We start from the raw sequence: 21,192 nt of genomic DNA, 5'->3' as shown, positions 1-21,192 counted from the left end.
GGATGACTGCTGTGATACAAATAATATAACAAAAACTATGAGGTGGTTCATTGTTGGTTTGAATAAGATATTTATTCCCTGCTAAACTCTAAAGGATAGACCATTTGTCTCAGCAGCAAGTAACATCACATTTTGATTTGAAAAATCTCTACCAATTTCTTCAGATGAAAACCACCTGCTAAGTCTCCATTGTACGTGAAAGGCACAAAACAGATGTTTCATTTTATTGTAAAGAAAAGACTAAAAACAGGTGATACTATCTGTACAGGGGTACATTTCTGTTGGTAGTAAAACAAAACCAACGTTTTCAAGACTAGCAGGAATGTTTTAGGCACAAACCAAAGCACAAAGGCAGTATTTCAAATACACCAGAGGGCGCCATAAACTAGCAACAAATACCTGACCATAGCAGCTATAAGGCTCTGTTTCTTCCCTTATCTCCTTATCACATAAATAAGACTTGTTTAGCTTTGACTTGTACAACATGCTCTGACAAACTCTGTTTAGGATAAGAAAATGTGTTGAAGGGTATGTAGAAGTAGAGATGAATGAGTATGTTTTAAGGACAGTATTATAAATCCACTAACTGAAAGAAGGAAGAGCCACATTCAAATACTACAAATTAAGCTTAACAATCTGCCCCATAACTAAATGAATTGGCAGTGGATCTGGGGTAATTTCAAGGTGTCTGGTCCTTTAATAAGCATAGAACATCAGCTGCATTAACTTGAATGGTTCTCCTGAACCATTTAAGAAACCAATTAAAATTTTCAGAGTGGGAGCCATGTTGATCTGTTGCAGCAAAAATAATTCAGAATCTTGTGACACCTTAGCTTTCATAGACAAGAGAGCCCTCTGCATCATATGACCAATTAATGATCCAGTTTGCACTTCACATTAAAAACCAGAGTTTGTTTTTACGGTTTAATGTGATGTGCAAACTGGGCCAGTGTGCCCACTCGTGATGTTCTCAACTAGTCTTCAGTGGAAGCTTCAATGGATTCCACAAAAAGTAGTCTTACTCTTGGCATCGGAATGAGGAGGATGCAAGGCAGGGCTATCCAACATGTCAGACATCACTGGCATGTCTATATTTATGTGCTTCCTGCTTGTCAAGTCATGTGTCGCTCAGTGTAGCCTTTGCAAAGCAAGTTTTCTTTAGCTTGATGATGAATGATGTTTTTGTTGTGACCAGTAGTGGTGGAGGAAAGAGGTAAAAGCCTAGACTCTAGGGGAAATGGTTGCAGCTCTTGCTTATTTAACTACTATTGTACACACTTTGCACTCTGCTAATCTCCATCATCCAGATAGGACGTAGGCTTACTTCTCACTGTAAGTTCCTTAGCTGTAAGAATTCAGCAAGGCCAGCCCTATGGTCAAGCACAGCAAGGCAGCTGTTTCTGAGATGACAACAAACTGCTATTTCTAATTTATTGTTGTTGTATTTTTCCTGCCAAGGAGAGGTGAGATTTTCTGCTGCATGTGCCAAAATAATTTCACCAGCCCTGGATATTATGCACCTGGACTGGTGGGGTGGATGTATATGCCCTTGACTGCTCCACCTCAGGCAGCAAAATGCTTCAGGCCAGCTCTAACTTTGAACAGAAAATATTTAATAATAAATCCCTGGACACAGAACACTAGGTATCAGGAAGAAGAGCAATAACCTTGCCATCTTCTAGACATCTCTGTTTTTAATGTAGACCTGAGAGAGACATCTAGTTTTGCTTTCTTTTCTTCTGTTTTTACGTAGTACAGATTTATCATCTCAGTGAGTGTCAAACTAAGTAAGATACTGGAGGAATATAAGAAGTCTCCTGACAGTTTTTGGTTTTACTTTAATATAGCTGCTAGAGGTTGCAATTTTGATCAGTGCAATGGTGGGGAGATGAGGTATTTAACTCATTCAATACAGCCTCCCTTTCCAATTAAAACTGACCTCCCCGAGGTGACGTTTTCTCAGTATGGAATAAGCTAAAAGGACCACATATACCCCAACCCCAGGCTGGTTGGAGAGAAGGAAGAGATTAAGTATGCCCTCTCCTGCTGCTGCTCTGATCAATTTCACGGCTGCCTCATCGCCAGGGCTGCTCCCAAGACGTGTTGCTGCCTGAGGCAAAATACAGAATGATGCATCCATCTAGGGATGGATTAACCTGTTAATTTCAGTTTCTCTCAATGTCTCATTTTTTTCACTCTCAAATTCAGTTTGTATTATTTTGCATTTTTAAAAATGTAATAGTCTTCATGAGAATCATAGAGGAGGAATGTGCACTAAAATGCTAACATACACATTTTTTACCTGCAATTTTGGCTACTATATACATTTTTGCAAGCAATATAGTGCACTTTTGTATGCTGTTTCCTCTGTTTCCCCTAAAATATGCATTTTTATACACACTATTCCCTAATATGTGTACTTTTGTACACATTTCGGTTTGGAGAATTGCATCACAAAATTTGAAGAAGTGTGAATTTCAGGGTATAGCTGCATTTCGGTTCACATATTGTTTCAGAAAGAGTGGATCTTAATGTGGATCAGACCACATTTCTGCCCCATCCCATTAAAAGTACAGAAGTTGACTGTTCTGGCACTTGAATAGTCAACACTGGCAATGGGATAACATCCCCACATGCTCCGAGCACAGATGGCTTGTTTAGTGATTGTACAACAACCCTGTGACACACATACGGTAGTTCTAATCTCCAACAGAGTGGAATGGCTGGAGGGATACTCCTCTCCCCGCCCCCGCTAGTATCTGCCACCTGAGGTCATTGCTGCACTCTGCCTCACTTGTAGAGGCTAGTCATACAACAGGGCCACATGGCTGGCTCTGCCCTAGCTCCTCTGGCTTCCAGATGGGATAGTGTGTTCCTTTGTTTTGGGACTATCAAGAGCTGTACTCTTTATAATGACCTACCAGCTTACACTTGTACAGGTTCAGCAGGTACTACAGGAAAGCACAAAGGCCAGGAAGGTGAGTTCACGCATGCACATTTAGAATGTGTGACTGCAGCTTCAAGTGACAATATGTAGATATGGAAGCCCTCACAGTAGGGTGAATCCAATGTGGGGTCCTAATTATCTTTTTGGGTGTGCGGAATCCAAATCTATTATTGTTGTGATTGGACAATATTTAGCTTGGTAAATCTATGTTTGATAAAGAAGCACATAAACTGTTTTCAGAAAAACAAAGAATTTTAATTTTACCTTCTGAAAATGTCAGGTAATGCTAACATTTTACTTACCAAGTTTTACTTACCAAGCAAAACTAAATTATATTAATTTAACTATAATTGCTTTTGTAATTATGGCATCTCAGTAGTTTGTTTTCAATATTTTTTTATTAAAAAAAACTTCTAAATGTTTTAATCTTAAACTTATATGGGTTTTAAAAAATTAAAAAATTAATTACTTTTTTTTAGGTGGCACCCACAATACCCAAAACACACTAACAAACTACAAGTCCATATAATAGAAAAAAATGCAGTATGTTGCTATTTACTGAACATCCTAACATACATAAATTTAAATAGTGAGTTCACTGTGAAGCATATTCACTGCATTCTGCTTAGGTGTACAACTTTAAGTTAAATATCAAGTTTTAGGAAAACCTGTTCTTCCTGTTTGCAACGGAAGTAATTTGTGCCAGTTGCTGCCTGGTTGGCTCCTCATGTGGTAACCAGGCATCAGTTTTGGGAGCTGTGATAGCACATTCTTCCTCCCAATATCTGGGCTCCTCTGGGAGGAAGGGTGGGATATAAACTTAAATAAATAAATAAATAAATATTTTGCCTGTTTCAAAAAATAATAATAATGGAGAATTGATAGGTGTTCTTTGTTTTCTTTTAGGCTGCAATCCTGTGCTCACTTACCCAGGAATTTGTCTGAATTTGTCTGAATAGGATTTGTATAGTGTTATGAGTTTGGGGTGTTGAACTGTATGCCAGAACCCTCTAATCTCTGGATCCAGCAAGTGTTAAAATCAAATCAAGCCTTCCAATTCATGGAATAGCGAGGCTAGCCTCCTGGAAGATGTAAGGAGAACAAAGGAAGAGGGCAAATGGGTGGGGCCCCTCCCTCAACTTGATAACTGGAAAGAGTGAAAAGTTGCAGGGATGAGGGCCAGATGTAAAGCAGCAAGCTGGGAGAAGACTGAGACAGAGCAATGTTTGATGTCTGTTTAAATCTAAGGCTGTGGCTACAGGAGGAACAAGACCCTTTCGGAGTGTTAATACTGTGAACCCCTCCATTGTAGACTCAGGTTGTATATATGTGTAATTAAACCATATATCATAAAGACACTACAGTCCCCACTGTACCTCATTTCCAAAAGGAAACACGAACCCTGGGTAAGTGTCTGGAACCCCCGGAATCTCGCGCTGCTGAGAGATTGGGGTGGCACACAACAAAACAATTGTGCTGCTAGTTCCCTTTGTATAGGTCCTTTACATTTCTGCTTACTATCTGATTTATATTTATAGCTAGACACCAGTATGGCAAATATGCATATTAATTATACACAAGAGAGGAGAGGGGAGTCCCTTACACATGATTCCCTGCCCCTGGGAACCAGTATCAGTTTTTCTCTGAAACTGAAGACCAAAAGCCTTCCTTATTTATTCCCATATGTTCTGGAGCCTGTATATCAGGGACAGAGACCCTATGACCTTCCAGAGGTTGTTGGACGCCAACTCTTATCAGCCCCAGCCAAGATGGTCAACAGTTAGGAATGCTGGGAGTTGTCATCAAACAATGCCTGGAGAACCACAAGTTCCCCATCACCACTGTAAATCCTATCTGCAGCACTGTATCCCGCTGTCCTTGGGATCTCAGTCTCTTTGATTGTTAGGGTGCTTGGTTCTCTCTCTGGTTGTCAGTTGCTGCCATGGGAAATGCAGACAGGAACAATGAAATGGTGAGACTTGTAGAACTGGAAAGCACATGTTTTGGAGGGTTGTGCAAACCTCTCTTTCAAACCAAAATCATTGACTCTTTTCAGTACATCTGTTTATGTAGAACAATTGTGCTTAGGTGATGGGGACAGGGGTCTCAATTGTACACACAAATAGTCCCTTTCAGACACTGAAAAGAATGTGACTAGGACTCAAGGGCAGACCCTGAAGCCCCCCTGCCTATGTATGCATGTTCTCCACTTGAATGGCTTGAGTTCCCTGTACACCTCCCCACTCAGGAGCAAGCAGAATGTGCCCTGGCATAGATACTTAAAGAAAAATAAATACAGTTTAGAGAACAACTCCAGATTCCATTCAGTAAGCGCTGTTAAATTTAGTTGAAAACCACTTCTTACTCACCATTTCCTTTTCTTTACTATGTGCTTCCTTTGTCACAAATGGAGATTAAATGCTAACTGCCAACAATTAATTAGACCTGTCCTTCTTATGAGACCCACAGGCCTGGAACAACCCTTTATTTCATCTTTTTCCATCACACAGGTTGCCTTGCTCTCTCTGCCTTGCTTTCTCCATCCAATGAATTGCCCATCTCCACACTGCAGCCTTCATACTCCCTTCATTCCCTGTTATAATGCTTCAGACCCAGCTCCAGAGATTTTGCTGCCTGTAGCAGAACACCAAATGGTATCTGCCCCAAGTAACATTTGGAGATAGGGGAGAAATCACATTCAGTTCACATTTAAAGCTGAACCCGCCTAATTTGCACTTTCTGAAACAATATGAAACACTGTCACTCCTTAACATCCACACTTCTCCAAATTTTGCAATGCATCTCCAGTCAGATTTTATGTGCAAAAATATGTACCTATACTAACATAAAGTCTGCATAAAAACATATGTATTAGTGAAAATAAATTTCAAAAAGCATTTCATTAGGGAGAATTGCTTTGAAAAAATGTGCATAATAGGCAAAATTACACTCAGAAATATTAGGAGGAACTTACACTAAAATGCTGATGAATTTTCATGAGGACCTTTTTTTAAAAAAAATCACACATAGATGTGTAAATGGGGAGAACTGAATTTAAGATTGGGAGCAGGGGCGGGGGGAGATAAATGGAAATAAAAGGAAACTGACAGATTTGCCAGTCCTTAGTCACAGTGCTTAATACCCACAAGTACTATGACAGTAAGCAAAAGCCAAAACTTCAAACATGGCAATTGCTGTTCTTTCATGATTCATTAATCCATCTGTCTGGAGTGGCTGCCTTTAACTGACTGAAGGTATGACCAGCTCTGTTATGTTTTGTGCTTCATCATGCTCTGTCTCCAGAACACGACCTTAATAGTGGGTCCTCTCAGTGCCAGCTTCTCCCTTCCAACAACTCATTCTGGCACTACTCACTAACAGATTTGACTATGCACATCCTGTCTGTTTCCTGCACTTGTAGGCTCAAAGCTTGCCACGTGGATATTAGTGGCTAAGAAAAGAAAGAGGGAAGAGCATAAGCAACATGAAGAGGTGGGCATCAAGCATGAGAGCTGTGCATATGAAATCTGAAAACTGGTTAGTTCAGTTATAAAAGGAGCCACCGCGAGGGATTATATTTATATTTTGAAGGGTAAACAGGAATTCAACACCGGGGCACAGTGCAGCAGATCAACTATGGGGATGGGGGAAATGTGGCCCTCCAGATGTTGCTATACTACAATTCCCATCAGTCCCAGTGGGCGTGCCCAATTGTCCTATAGGTCCTGCTATTCACTGTCAACACTGGACCACAGCCAAGGACAAAAGAGCTGAAACTCCAGAATAAGGACAGGAGCTGGGTGCAAAGCTGCAGTGAGTCTGCAGATGGCACTTGAGACAGACATAAAGGTATGTCAGGGTTCAGAACCAGGCAAGCAGTCAGGATCAGGGCTATAAGTACTAAGAACTGGAACCAAGACCTGATTCAGCAGAGGTTGTGGCCAGGTAAACAGTCCCCAAACACACATTGCAGGGAGTTGGACTATCAGGCACGTCCAGCTCCCAAGAGAGAGGGGGGAGTCAAAGTTGTTGAGCATTTTTAAGGGGGGCAAAGCCAAAGAGTTGTTGAGCTTTTTTTAAGGAGGAAAAGCTAATCTAGCATTTTTAGCTTTATTTTAGGGGGGGGGCATCGCACACCTATTACATCAACGACACAGCAGTAACAGCTACTTTCATTTTCTAACGTGCCGACTACATAAGCATTTGACACAACAGAGGAAAAGAGTGACGACAGCAGGTGGTGAAGACTTTAACTCCACTGCGGGGTCGACCAGTTGGACATCCCTGGACTAGATGACTGCTTGAGTCCCAAATCTCACAGTGAGAGAACCGCCAGAAGGCCCTTGGTGCTGGACCTCAGTGTCCAGGCTGAATGATGAGGGGTGGAGACGCTCCTATACAGGACCAAGGCCGTTTAGGGCTTAAAAGGTCAGTACCAACACTTTGAATTAGAATTATCAGAGAGCACAAAGGCTGAGAACCATGTAGCCTGCCCAAGCAGTCAAACCTGGAAACACTTAAAGCCCATGCTAAATTGGGATGAACTATTTGGTTTCCTTGGGGCTTGAATTCATGCTAGAGACTGGAAGAATGACATTTCCTAACTCTTCTGCACTTCAGAACTCAGATGTGCATTGTAAGTGTATGTGACTTCTGAATATTTCTTACGCAGTTATGCCATTACAAAGTTCCCTCTATTTATAGAGCAGGGCTTCATGCCTATGGCATAGTTGTGTACACCAGCTGAAATAATAGGCAATCCATTAAAATAAAATTCCAGAAGAGTAGCCATGTTAGTCTGTTGCCACAAGGAAGGTAAATAGTCCTTTCGGACAGGTGGTGATTTCTGGTAGCTTTAACACTGCAGATGGCTAACCATCTGCTGTGGTTGATACTCCTGTCCCCAATTAAGAGAAAGGGCAGGGGACTAGCCTTACTCCCAATGGAAACCCTTTCTATTAGAAGTCTGCATTGTAAAAATAAATAAATATCAGAACAATATGTTAGAAACCCACGAAGATACAGAATCAAGAATAGAAAGCAAGAGAGAAAAGGAGAGAAAATGTATAGCTAGGTTGGGGATGGATATGTATTTTAAAATGTATGTTATACCCTGATTTTCTTTTTAAAAGAAATGAACCCAAAGAGGCTTACATGAAACATCAAAATCTATCATTTATCTGGAATACTTAGAGTTTTATCCAATATAGTGCCAGTGTGGTGTAGTGGTTAAGAGCGGTAGTCTCGTAATCTGGGGAACCGGGTTCGCGTCTCTGCTCCTCCACACGCAGCTGCTGGGTGACCTTGGGCCAGTCACACTTCTCTGAAGTCTCTCAGCCCCACTCACCTCACAGAGTGTTTGGTGTGGGGGAGGAAGGGAAAGGAGAATGTTAGCCGCTTTGAGACTCCTTCGGGTAGTGATAAAGCGGGATATCAAATCCAAAACTCTTCAAACTCTAGTGCTAAGAAACTGTCCTATCAGCACAAGGACTTCCTCCCCTCTCTTCCCTCTGTGCGTCCAAGTTTGTTTTGGGGCAGATTTGGGGGTGGTGCATGCAAAAGAGAGAGGAGGGAGGAGAGTCCTGTTACAGGAGCATAAGAAGCCTTACAGCCCACTTTTTAGCCCTGAAAGGTGCTCAAGTAGTCTTACAAAAAATTCTCACAATAAAATGATATCCAAATGTCGTATCAGAAACAGAAATGTCCCTGTGCTGACACATTATTCAGGTGGCATTTCCTGCCACCTGGCATTGGTCGTCCTTAGTGTCATCGTTCAAGCCCAGGATGAAGGCAAGTCTTCCCTTGCTGCCATTTGGCAGCTGCCAGACAATGCCTCCCACTGAGATTTTCTGACACCAGGGAGTGGGACTGGGCAGCTGGATCTTGCACAGCCCATGATGGCTGATACATATAAAAACAACAGTGAAACAAATATACCACATCATTATTGTATCACCACATTGCAGCAGGAGCTCATAAAACAAGACAATGGGACAAAAACAAATCAAACAGGGAAACAGGAACAAAGAGCCAGGGTTTGTCTTGGTGACTGAAGGCCCAAACTGATATGGTCCTCCTTGGAGAAGGCATTCCATGAAGTTGTCCCCTCAGCTGAAAAAGGCCTGCTCCCTAGTAGATGCCTGTGGGCTTGAGAGTTAGCCGTTGGGGGCTCAGCAAAAGGAGGTAATGACAGGCATGATCCAAAAGGGGTCCAGTGATGCTCATGTAATCAATGTCACCACAGCAAACAGCAGCAACAACAAACGATAACCCCAGACAGGAGTGTAGCACTTGCTTGTCTTTCTGACATCACTCAGCATAATTATTAGTCACCCTTTGCTTTAAAGACACTGGCGTTTTATCTCACCATAATTACAGTACTTACTTAGAGCAGCATGAACTTTACTAGGAAAAGCTTATAAAATATGGTGAAGTAAACATAACAGCACCTATATCACCAACTGCACCATCTTGTAAAGGCAAAAATCCTTTGTTCTTGAGCAAGCATTATTTGGGGGGCCAGAGAAGAAACTGCAGTGCCTATTTTCACAGCCCAGACAGCTGAAGGCAAAGGTTGTTTTTTCCCCTGTTCTGTGAATGAGTCATCTTGATCTGGTTATGAAGAGTTTCATTTTTTCCAGTAATTTCCCTACAATTTTTTTCCTATCATTTCCCTACGCTTTTCTCCTTTCCTTAAAGGCACAGTGTTCTGCGTGACAGCAAGAGGATGAATCTGGCCAATTCTTTCCCCCTCCCTCCCTCCCTTTACAATCCCCACCCAGACGGAAGCCTCTCCCCTCCCTTTGCACATGAAAATTAAACAAAAAAACCCAAAAAAATTACACCACCCAGTCCCTTTGCAAGCAAAAGGAAGCTGCTAGATAGCAGCACACTCACACTTTTTAACTATTTCTTCTGTCAGTGGCAATTTCTGCATCTGATCCCATTCTCTATCCTCACGTGCAGGGCAGCTAGATGTTCCTGGAATAGATTCAAAACCCACGTGGCCAGCTAAAAAGAGGCTCGGGAAAGTGATACAGTGACCTGCAGAAGTAAGTAACTTTTTTTCTCTCTCATCAAGTTTCATTTTGATTTTGGGAAACCTGGAGCTTTCTGAAAACAAATACATGCACTAAATATATCTACTTGTGATTATTATTATTTTTAATAAAACAATCCCAGCACCCCCCCCCTCTCCTATTATTAGCAAGAAAGAAGTTTGCTGGGCTGTCAGATGTCAGAGCTAGAGAAGTAGAAAAGATCAGTTTTGCCGCCTGTTTGCTTCCACCGTAAAAAGTTCTCAAACTATTTTTGGGCAGCTGTAGCAAACTGGCAGCAAGCCCAGCTGGTTTACACACAATAGCTTACACACTATATAGTTCTCTGCTCTGCTATGTGAGCAGTTCTTTCACATCTTCTATCAATATTTCAATTTCAAGCGGTGCTTTTGTTTTGTTTCGATTTCAACAAGCCCTGCACAAGAACGTTAAAAGAATCTACAAATCTCTGGGTGGGGTAGTTGGTCTGTGTATGTACTGATGTGCGTGGCTGTTTCTGACATTCAGGCCTTGGTCTAAGCTAAGGGTGTGGCCCTCAGGCACAAGGATGACATGTGAGATGCCAGACGTATATATCTTTTGCATTTATGTTGCAAGTGACCTTACAGTATAAAGTATAAGAGTAATAGATTCCATCAGCATTAACAGGAGGTTAATGGTGTTTTTTATATTTTCCTGAAGATTATAATGGAGGGAGGGAAAGAGAAGGAATGGGAAAGCCTGTCTACTTCCCTACCCCAACCTGCCTCTTCCCAGATATATTAGAGATCTAAGGTGCCAAAATTGCTGCATAGAAGTTCAGTTCAGAGTATTAATGTGGATTCAGTCCTTCAGTCCCGAGAGTGCATGACTCAAGCACGTGTATGAGTAGATGGAAAGGAATTTCCTGGTTCTTCCTCTCACTTGTATAATCATTTTAATTTCTGCTATCTTCTGTACTGCAAGTACTCAGGCTGAAGATGCATAAAGCATTTACATAAGAAAAGCCCTACCCAAAGTTAAACATCCTGTTTTCACAGTGGCCAACCATAATCATATGGGAAGCCCACAAACATCCTTTAATTGATAAGACTTGCAAACTAAGGTGTTAGATGACTTGCATTGATAAAGCCCAATTAAAATCCGTAGGAGAAAATTCTGTTTAGCTGGACGGCACTAGGTGCTGCAAGGACCACAAAGTAAGCACCATTGAATTCAGCACGGCCTACCCCCAGGTATGTGGTATAGGATTGCAACCTAAAAATGCCTCCAAGATTTTTAAAAACATAAGCTGCAGCCCCAGATTGGTTTTAGCTGTACTTAAGGCATGATGAGGGACGCGGGTGGCGCTGTGGGTAAAAGCCTCAGCGCCTAGGGCTTGCTGATCGAAAGGTCGGCGGTTCGAATCCCCGCAGCGGGGTTCGCTCCCGTTGTTCAGTCCCAGCGCCTGCCAACCTAGCAGTTCGAAAGCACCTCCAGGTGCAAGTAGATAAATACCGCTTACTAGCGGGAAGGTAAACGGCGTTTCCGTGTGCTGCGCTGGCTCGCCATACAGCTTCGTCGCGCTGGCCATGTGACCCGGAAGTGTCTCCGGACAGCACTGGCCCCCGGCCTCTTAAGTGAGATGGGTGCACAACCCTAGAGTCTGTCAAGACTGGCCCATACGGGCAGGGGTACCTTTACCTTTAAGGCATGATGGGAGACTGTCCATGACTTGGAAGACCATACATCTACCACATCTTTCCTCCTCTGGCAGTTTGACTTAATGCTTATTATCAGTGCTGTTTTTCTAGTAAAAGAGGTGTTGGAAGTTATCATGAACACCTCCCTTGTTCTCTTATAATGGCAATGGCACCCACGTGAGAGGTGCTGGAACTGAGTGCCAGTGAGTTCCAGCTGAAAAAACCCCCTGCTTATTATTATTATTTGATGAAAAACACAAGCACGGTCAAGCTATTTGGGAACAGGGAACATAATCCTAGGAAATGCAGCATATATGTATTTGTTTTTTAAAAAACCATCAGAAAACACAGCACATTCAGTTAATTTTATCACACGCTTCCCAAATAAGAGGACTGGTAAAAGAAACCCAAAGGGTACTGTTATAAGTGCCATATCTTTTCAGGAAGCTTGGAGGTTATGTCAGAACAAAACACTATAACAGAGACTCCTCAAATGCAATGAATACCACAGCTTAGACAAGGTACAAACAAGTCCAAAAGGAACACAGAATGGTTAAAAATAGAAGAGTCAATGAAGCTATAAAAGGCAAGAAAGCTTCCTTTAAAAAGTGGAAGTCTTGCCCTCTGGGGGCAGGGAGCACACAGGCAAGCTGTGTGTAAGTCAAGCAAATAAAGAACTTGAGGAGAATACTAAAAAAAAATTAAAAACTCAAAAAAATTCTGTGAAGAAACTAGGATGACACTGGGGGTGTTAGATAACAGAAATGTGTCAAAATAATACTTAAGGAACACAGGGGATTTATTTTATTAAAATTTAGCAGGCATGGATAAAAAGCCATGTCCTTTGTGGATTTGTAACACACTAAAAATCAGTAAACAGATAAATGGACTGAGAGTTGTTACGGTGGAGGGAAGTAAACAGCCGCATCCCTTAAGAATCTGTGTTGAAAAGTGATCTAGTGTTTAACTGTAAATGATATGAAGTTCGAGGTGAAGAGGGTAGTAACCTAGTTTAGAAATGACTTCAAATTATTCATTTTTCAAAATGCTGCAATCCAGACCAGAGTGAGAAAAACTTGCGGGTGGGGGACACCTCTGAATAAATGAGCAACAGAATGGCAGATATTATTCAATGTAAATACAAAGTGACACATATTGGAACAAAACAAATCCTACCATAGTTTGAAGGAGAATCTAGAATTATCCATTTGGAGGACTGAAGGGATAACAGAGATGGTTACTTGTGGGGTAACTTTTTTTTTAATTTGTTGCTCCTGGCCCTAAGCTGCATTTATGGATGGTGAGGAAAAGAAGGAGGGATCAGGCTTCAGGCCTGCAGAGTGTTGGGGACTAAATTGGCTGTAACTGTCATGGAAAGAGAGATTGGGGCAGGGTTGCCATATTTCAAAAATCCAGGCACAAAAGTTGTTAATTATTGGTTTGGTTTTTTGGGGGGAGGGGGCAATGTTGTTGAGTTTTTTGAGAGGTTTTTAAGGAAATTCTACACTTACGACATGGGTTGCCATACATCTGTATTTTCCTGGACGTTCAAGCAATTTCTGCCTGGACACAGTTTCCGACATCCAAATCCCTGGTATGTCTGGGAAATTCCAGTCATATGGCAACCTTATATTGGGGTCCACAGGAAAAAATCATTACTAATTATGTTGATGGTGGGAAGGGACAATAGTACAGCAGTAGAGCAGATGATTTGAATACAGGTGGTTTTAAGATCAATCCCTGGCACCTCTAGTTAACGCAGGGCCAACCCAAGACATTTGCTGCCTTAAGCAAGCACCTCCTGCCCTTTCTATGTACAGAAGCCAACTGGACTGAGAGCCAAATCTTACCACAAGGCTGGTCATGGAATAGCACACTCCACTAAATCTCACAAGGCTAACTTAGGAGGGCCATGTCAGGCCTTGTAGCGCACACAATTCTGTCCTCCTGACAGAAGGAACTGGCCGGGGGCCTTATGAGGCACAGCTAGGAAGCTGCTGCTGGCATCCTCCATCTGCCACCTTAGGCAGTTTACTCGCTTTGCCTAATGGTAACGCCAGCCCATAATTTAAGTAGCTCAGGTAGCAGGTGATAGGAAAGGTCTCTGTCTGAGACCCTGCTATTCCTAGGGTACCTCCAGACTGGCCCTATCTTGCAGGAGGCATTCAAGCACATGCTGGATTAAACTTTGTATTATACAGTACATACAAGTATAATGCCCCAAATGTGCAATTAGTAAACCTATCACTAGATGGTGCTTGGAGATATATTATTCACATTGCTGAGTGGCCATAATTGCTAGGATATGCAGCTGTGTCACCTAAGGTAATGAATTGTTGCTCCCATTAATTCATTACTCCGTGTACCTCCCATTGATTCAAATTAGTCAGGCAATGACTATTTGTTCCTCATTATTCCATCCATCAAGTGCCATTCATTTGGTCCAACCTGTTCACACTAATACAGTAAACTCATGTAAATACTCCTGTGTTCATAACAACAGTCTGGTCAGAACTAGTGAATGGAAGTACAACAAAACTGAGGATTCATCTGTCTCAAGATCACACAGAAAATTTGGTAGCAAAGTAACACATGGACAGAACCTAAGATTAACAGCAGCACATTTTCTATTCTGGTAATGGTGTTTCTTCACTGAAAACTCAAACTCCAGTCGGTCATTAAAGCCTCATAGAAGTGAAGGTAAGGCATGCTTGAGTGTTCTCTTGTACGGTGAGATAAAAAGTCCAGCTACGGATTCAAAGGCAATGGAGTGCCAGATTGTTCACTAAAGTACATGACTGCCTAGTCCTTTCTAATCTTCTAGTATTATTAATGGAAGCAGCCGGTACAGTGGCAGAGTGATCAGAATAAAGTTGTCTCATTTATTATACATCCTTTATACTTTGACAGATAAATATGCACACTTCAAGGAAGATTCAGTGCTTTGTGGAACTCCCTACTGATTTCAGACAAGTATCAACAGTGTTCAGTTTTAGACGCTTGCTTAAGACCTTTCTGTTTATACTGATTTTTTATGCTGTTTATGGCATATTGTGCTTTTATGTTGTGCACTACAGTGGTGCCTCGCAAGACGAAATTAATTAGTTCCGCGAGTTTTGTCGTCTTGCGATTTTTTTCGTCTTGCGAAGCACAGTGTCGGGAAAGTTTTGGAAAAGCTTCAAAAATCACCAAAGTCTTTAAAAACCTCAAAAAAAGGCTACCACACCGCGTTCTTTGAGTTGCTCCTCGAAGTCAAGTCACAACTGTATTAACGGTGTTAAGAAAAAGGAAACAAACTTGCAAGACGTTTCCGTCTTGCGAAGCAAGCCCATAGGGAAAATCGTCTTGCGAAGCAGCTCAAAAAACAAAAAACCCTTTCGTCTAGCGAGTTTTTTGTCTTGCGAGGCATTCGTCTTGCAAGGTACCACTGTACTATGGTGTTTTTATGTTAAGCAGTATATACATTTGTACCATAAATAATTAAAGTTACGTTAAGTCTAATGAAATATGACTTCCCCAAGATTCTATTAAATGTCATCATAAAAATGAATAGTACTAGTACTGGACAGCACATTTTGTAATGAAACAACATAAATTCCCATGTTTTAATTGACACATTTCTGTCCTAAAACACTAGCCGTTTTTAGGATATTACATCTCAAAAATAATGCTAGAAGTAGAGATTCACTGCTCAGATATGACAGAATTCTACCTACCAACCAGGTACACTTGGTATGTAATTTATAGTACTAGGTAAAGAAAATACTAAAAGTATACCAAAATCCAACAGACATTGCAAACAATATAATGTGCATGGGATTATTATTGTAGCTATTAAGTAGATAAGAGTATGTATTATTGTATCTCTTGACTTTTAGCAACCATGATAATGCTTAGTTCCCAATGTTTAGTAACTATTCTGTTTTGCAGCCCATGGAAAGGTGAAAAGAACAAGACTCCTTGATGCTGCAGACAACTCCACATCAGAACACTGAAGTCTGAACTGGATACAGAAAAGCAAAATGGCCGCCTTCATTGCTGAAAACTTCCGCTTCCTTTCACTTTTCTTCAAGAGCAAAGATGTGATGATTTTCAATGGCCTGGTGGCTCTGGGCACTGTTGGAAGCCAAGAACTTTTCTCTGTGGTTGCTTTCCATTGTCCATGCTCCCCAGCCAGGAACTACATCTATGGTCTGGCTGCCATTGGTGTACCAGCTCTGGCCCTGTTCGTCATTGGTGTCATCTGGAACACTCACACTTGGAACTTGGTAGCTGAGTGCCACAAACGAGGAACCAAGAACTTTTCAGCAGCAGCCAACTTCTTGATCTTTGGCTCTGTCATGGGACGGGCTGCAGTTGCTCCTGTTACATGGTCCGTGATCTCACTGCTTCGTGGAGAGGCTTATGTCTGTGCCTTGAGTGAATTCATAGAACCTACATCTCTGGATAAGTTTCCACCTGGCTACGGAGCAGAAACCATGGCCAGGTTCCCTTGTAAAGACGTGCCGCAAAACTTGACAAGATTTCAGGATGAGGTTATAAGACGATTAAAATATGAGTCTCAGGTATTGCATTTTACTTACTTGTTCGTCTGAAGCAGAGGAGTGCTGCCTCCTGCTTGGAATAAGAATAATTAAGGGCTTAGGACATATTTTTCCATTCCAAAATGTGTGCTTTTGGTATATTAGGATATGACACATACCTGATAAGCTGTAAATTCCTAAAACAGCTTCATTTTAGAGTCTTTATTAACTTCCCCTGCATCAACCAATACGATTAACTAATGGTAATTCCCTTGATTACTATTTTCCTTTTATTTTCTGCTAGTGAGTTTGCTTTTTCTTTTACTCCATTATCATTGTACATAGTTACTGTTATTATTCGTATCATGGTATGAACTTTGGGTTTTCAGGATATCATAGTATGATAGCATGCCCCTGGGCTTTCTTTAGATCTATGTGATTGTGCACATAGATTCAATTTATTCTGTGGCTGCCCCAGTGGGGGCTGATCTACAAACCCTTGCAACCCAGTTCTTTGCATGATTACTTGAGAAGCAGCTACACTCCATTCAGTGAAGCTCACCCCACAGTAAGAAAATGTTGGATTGCAACCTTAAATCAGTGTTTCCCAAACTTTTTTGGGCAACGGCACACCTGTTTACTGAAAAAAAATCTCACGGCACACCACCATTAAAGCCCCGCCCCGTGACGTCAGCGCGCAGCGTCACGCCGGGAGGGACGCACGAAAGTGAAAGTTTTTTCCCTCCCCCTTGCCGGGGAACCTCCAAGCTTTGGGGGTGGGAGGAGGCAGCAGAGCGAGGGACTGAGGGACGGCGGCAACTGAGGCGGCGGCGGCTGTTGTGGTGGTGGCGGCGATAGCGGGCGGAGGAGGGGGCGGCGGCGGGGCTTGAGGAGCCGTCGCCGGGAGTTGCTGCTGCTGTTGTTGCTGCTGCTGCCCGGACATGCCGGCCTCCTCCTCCTCCGCTGTCTCGCGCTCCTCCCTTTTGCACGCGCTGCCCCGCCGCTCGGCACCACCACCGCGGAGCCGCCCCCGGCTCGACGCGGATCCTCGCCGCCGCCGCCTCTCACCGCCCGACTCGCCCGCCTCCCTCCCACGGCACACCAGCCAATGTCTGACGGCACAGTAGTGTGCCGCGGAACACCGGTTGGGAAACACTGCCTTAAATGGTCAACAATCTACTGAACTGTCCTCTCTCTCTCTTGCTTCATTTTCAGCCTCTGTCTGGTCACTGGAAACTAAATCCTCTTATATTTCTCTACAACTGGGGCCCTCAAGATAGCACCCTCAGACACTCCTTGACATTCACAAAGGCCCCCTGCTGCTCCCCATTGTTTGTTTTTGTTTCTGGATATTTGTTTGGTTCGAAAGGATACCTGTTGTGACGGGGGGGGGTTGTCTGATTTGGCGGGGAGGGTGTTATAGGTGCTTTGCTTGTTTTAGGGCAGGCACATCCACCTCCCAAGAGACTGCGATCTACTCCCAGTATAAAAAGAATTGGCAGTGATCTACCCATTGTCATTGGAGGGAGGGGGAGCATGCATGGAGTGGGTGGATTGCCCAGAGTTGTTGAGCTTTTTTTGCGGAGGATTGCCCAGAGTTCTTCAACTGCTATTTGTTAACTTTTGGTAAACTTTTTTTTAATCCCATGATCGATAGGGGTCCCGGTATCTACCAGGATCAGCCAGGGATCTTCTGGTAGATCGCGATCTACTGCTGGTTGGACATGCCTGTTTTAGGGGATGTTGGGAAAGCATCACTTTTCCCTTTTGTGACATGTTTTTCGCTGCCCAGGACAATTTTGGAGTCCCAAATGTGCCCCCATCCAGTGAGTCCCTGTTCCAGGATATACTGTAGTTTTCTGTGTATATGACTAGGTTTTTGTAATTTCCAGTTTTACCAACTTTGGGAATTTTTCTATGTATATACAAATCAGTATGTGGTAGCCAAGGATATCCTTTTGAACCCTACTTTCTCTTAAAGGGAATGCAAATTTTAATTGGTTTATTTGTCTTTCTCTTCAGCTGTTTGGGTGGGTGCTCATTGGTGCGGTTGCAGTTCTTGTGTTCATCACCAAGTGCCTCAAACACTGCTGCTCACCACTCAGCTACCGCCAGGAGGACTACTGGAATCTGTACCGCTCCAGTGAGGCCAAACTCTTCCAGCGCACTGCTGAGATACACTCGAAGGTTGTGGCTGCAAACAACGTCAAAAACTTCTTTGGCTTTGTGTGTCTGGATAAGGAGGAGAAGGAGTTGGTGCAGGAATTTGCTGTCGAAACCCTTCAGCCCAGGCCACAATGGGATGCCATCACAGGGGTCTATATCTATCGGGAGAAGAACGGCTTCCCCCTCTATAGCCGTCTCCATAAATGGGCCAAAGGTGCGACAGGAAACAGCTTAGGTCCCGACAGCCAGGAAATGGCCTTCTTAGCTACCTAGCAGAAGCTGTGGACTTAAACACATTTCCCTGTTGGGAGTAAGTCCCACTGAACTCAATAGGGTTTACTTCTGAGCATACATGCATAGAATGAACTGGACTATAAGAGTGACCACCGCTCTTGGTACATCTATGCTGTAACCTGCCTTCATTTTATCTGTTGACCTAAGCTCTCAGCAAAAGATATGGCTAATGGATTTGATGTGAGTGGTCATCCGAAAGACTACATTTCGAAACAGAAATTGAAGGAGCAGCAGAATGTCTGGAACTGTGGACTACTAAACTAAGACCACAGGACTGCGAGTCAAAGAGAATAATAAATCTAAAAGAAAACATTGCAGCTAATCTCTTGGATGGGGACAGCTGGTCTGATACCCAGAGGCCTCTCACTGATGTATTCCCACATACAATGGAAAGAAGAGGAAATGAACTGGATGTTCTGCTTACTCAAAAATTGCTGATTATTTTCCTCCTCATTTTGAAGACAATATAATGCCATCATGCAGCTGTGCCTTAACTTACTTTTGTTTGACTTCCTCCAGGAGGGCTCAAACATACACATATATATATATGTATGGGTGGGGAACCTGTGGTCCTCCCAGAGGCTGCTGAACTCCAGCTCACATCAGCCCCACACAGCATGGCCAATGATCAGGGGATGATGCATGCTGTAAGCTGGAAACACGTACAGTCATACCTCGGGTTGAATGCGCTTCGGGTTGAGCGCGTTTGAGTTGCGCTCTACGGCAACCCGGAAGTAACGGAATGTGTTACTTCTGGGTTTCGCCGCTTGCGCAGCAAAAAGCGACGCATGCGTGCAGACGTGCCGTCACTAGTTACGTTTGCTTCTAGATGCGAACGGGGCTCCAGAACGGATCCTGTTCGTATCCAGAGGTACCACTGAGGTAGGCAACAATTTTCTGATTGCTAATACAGGAAATTATCAGCAGAGTCTCTCAGAACCTACTTCCATATCAAGATTCAGGGCTAGGACCCATGGGATTGGCTGAATTCTGGTTTTGTGAGTGGCATCTGCTGTACTTCCTCCACAGGATTAAAAAACAACAACCACCTAACTGACCTAGAATGGATTATTTTATTTAATGGACAAGACTCTGCAGTTTGCACTTTTATGATCCCGTTTCTCATTATGACTCTTGTACATGTCTTCCCATGTACTGGACTTCAGATGATAGCACAATTGTCTCTGAATAACTGTCTACCAGCAAAGAGCTACTATTGCTTTCCCCATTTATTTCAATTATCTTCATATCCTTTACTAAAAATGTTGCAAGGGTCATCTTAGTTTAGGGACCATCCTTTCTTAATAAAAGTTTGTGGGCGAGAGTTGAAAAGTATGGTAAAGGGTCCTGCTTCAAGGGTCTGTTGTCGAAAGGGTGACTCCCCAAATTATTAAATCAGGGATTTTATCTAATTACCTGAATTGCTGCTATACCAAAAAGCACTTCTATTTATTTCCAGGATGGCTAATAGGTGGCCTCCAGATATTGGACTCCAGTTCCAATCAGCTCTAGCCAGCATGGCCAATGGTCAGATTATGGGAGTTGCAGTCTAACAATATCTAGAGGCACACAGGTTCCCTATCCATGACATATTCTACCTTTCGCAAGGTATGAACATTTAGTATCCTCAGCAAAAACCATAATCAGAATTTGATTCCTGCTTGGAGTTTTAAGCCACACTAAGATAAACAGAAGACCTGAAGACCTTCCTTTTCCTGGCTGAGGGACCCTATAAGAAGTCCGGTATCATGTACTGTAATTTGATTTTGTGTTTTTTCACTCCACGGCTCTTTCTAAATGATGTTATAATTTCTCATGGCTTTTATGGTCTTCCTTATTCAAATATGGCACAGACCACATGGACTGTATAAACAACATGATCCAAGGTATGTTTTGTCATTTTTCATGGTTCCAGTAAATGCTGCAACAGTCACCTTTCAAGTGACTTAACATCCGCATCTCTAGTTTTCTTGGGCATTCAAGACATTGACAAGATTTATGTGGAATTGTAACATTAAACCATTACGGTTCTGTGAAGAAATCTAACATTAGTCTCACATGTGTCTGTCACATACCAAAATCTATGGGCATTGCAACTCAGTCTCCCTGGGTTACTATATCCCACTGCTGGAATGCATAAAAAGGGATGGGTTATGCCTGCTTTTCCAGGTCAGTTCTGTGTAAATGATCAGAAGAGATCTTGCCCCTTGAATTAATCAGGTGATCTGATGATTTTACATCAGTTCTGTGTTGTTTGTAAAATATATTCTGCTTATCCCAATTGTATTATTGCAAAGCTTTTGATAAGGATCAAGTGGCCACAAAGGGGATGGAAGCAGTAACAAATGGGATGTAAAAGGGACCAAGATGTACGGCTGCTAAACATTAATAAGAGAATGGATGTGAGACATTACCCCTACATTATTCACTAGGCAGCTAGGACTTTTTCTGTTCACCAGATAAATAAATTACATTCTCTGGATTCTGTGCAATGCAAATATAGGATAGAAAGTGTAGAAGAAAAATTAGAGTTTTGCCTTGGA

The 21,192-nt window shown here is 42.6% G+C and overlaps 1 protein-coding gene across 1 annotated transcript; it reads left to right on the top strand.

The window, feature by feature from the left end:
* The first annotated feature begins 9,776 nt into the window (after positions 1-9,776).
* Positions 9,777-20,582, top strand: CALHM2 (calcium homeostasis modulator family member 2). Its single transcript, XM_028730382.2, has 3 exons — positions 9,777-9,999; positions 15,597-16,231; positions 18,212-20,582. Exons 2-3 carry the CDS (start codon positions 15,689-15,691, stop codon positions 18,626-18,628), a joined length of 960 nt encoding a protein of 319 aa, XP_028586215.2. The 5' UTR covers positions 9,777-9,999; positions 15,597-15,688; the 3' UTR covers positions 18,629-20,582.
* Positions 20,583-21,192: the final 610 nt, after the last annotated feature.

This window comes from Podarcis muralis, chromosome 6, assembly GCF_964188315.1.
Source record: "Podarcis muralis chromosome 6, rPodMur119.hap1.1, whole genome shotgun sequence".
Classification (NCBI taxonomy): domain Eukaryota; kingdom Metazoa; phylum Chordata; class Lepidosauria; order Squamata; family Lacertidae; genus Podarcis; species Podarcis muralis.
Note: the sequence above shows the minus strand (reverse complement) of the source record. Positions and strands in the feature narration are given on the sequence as shown.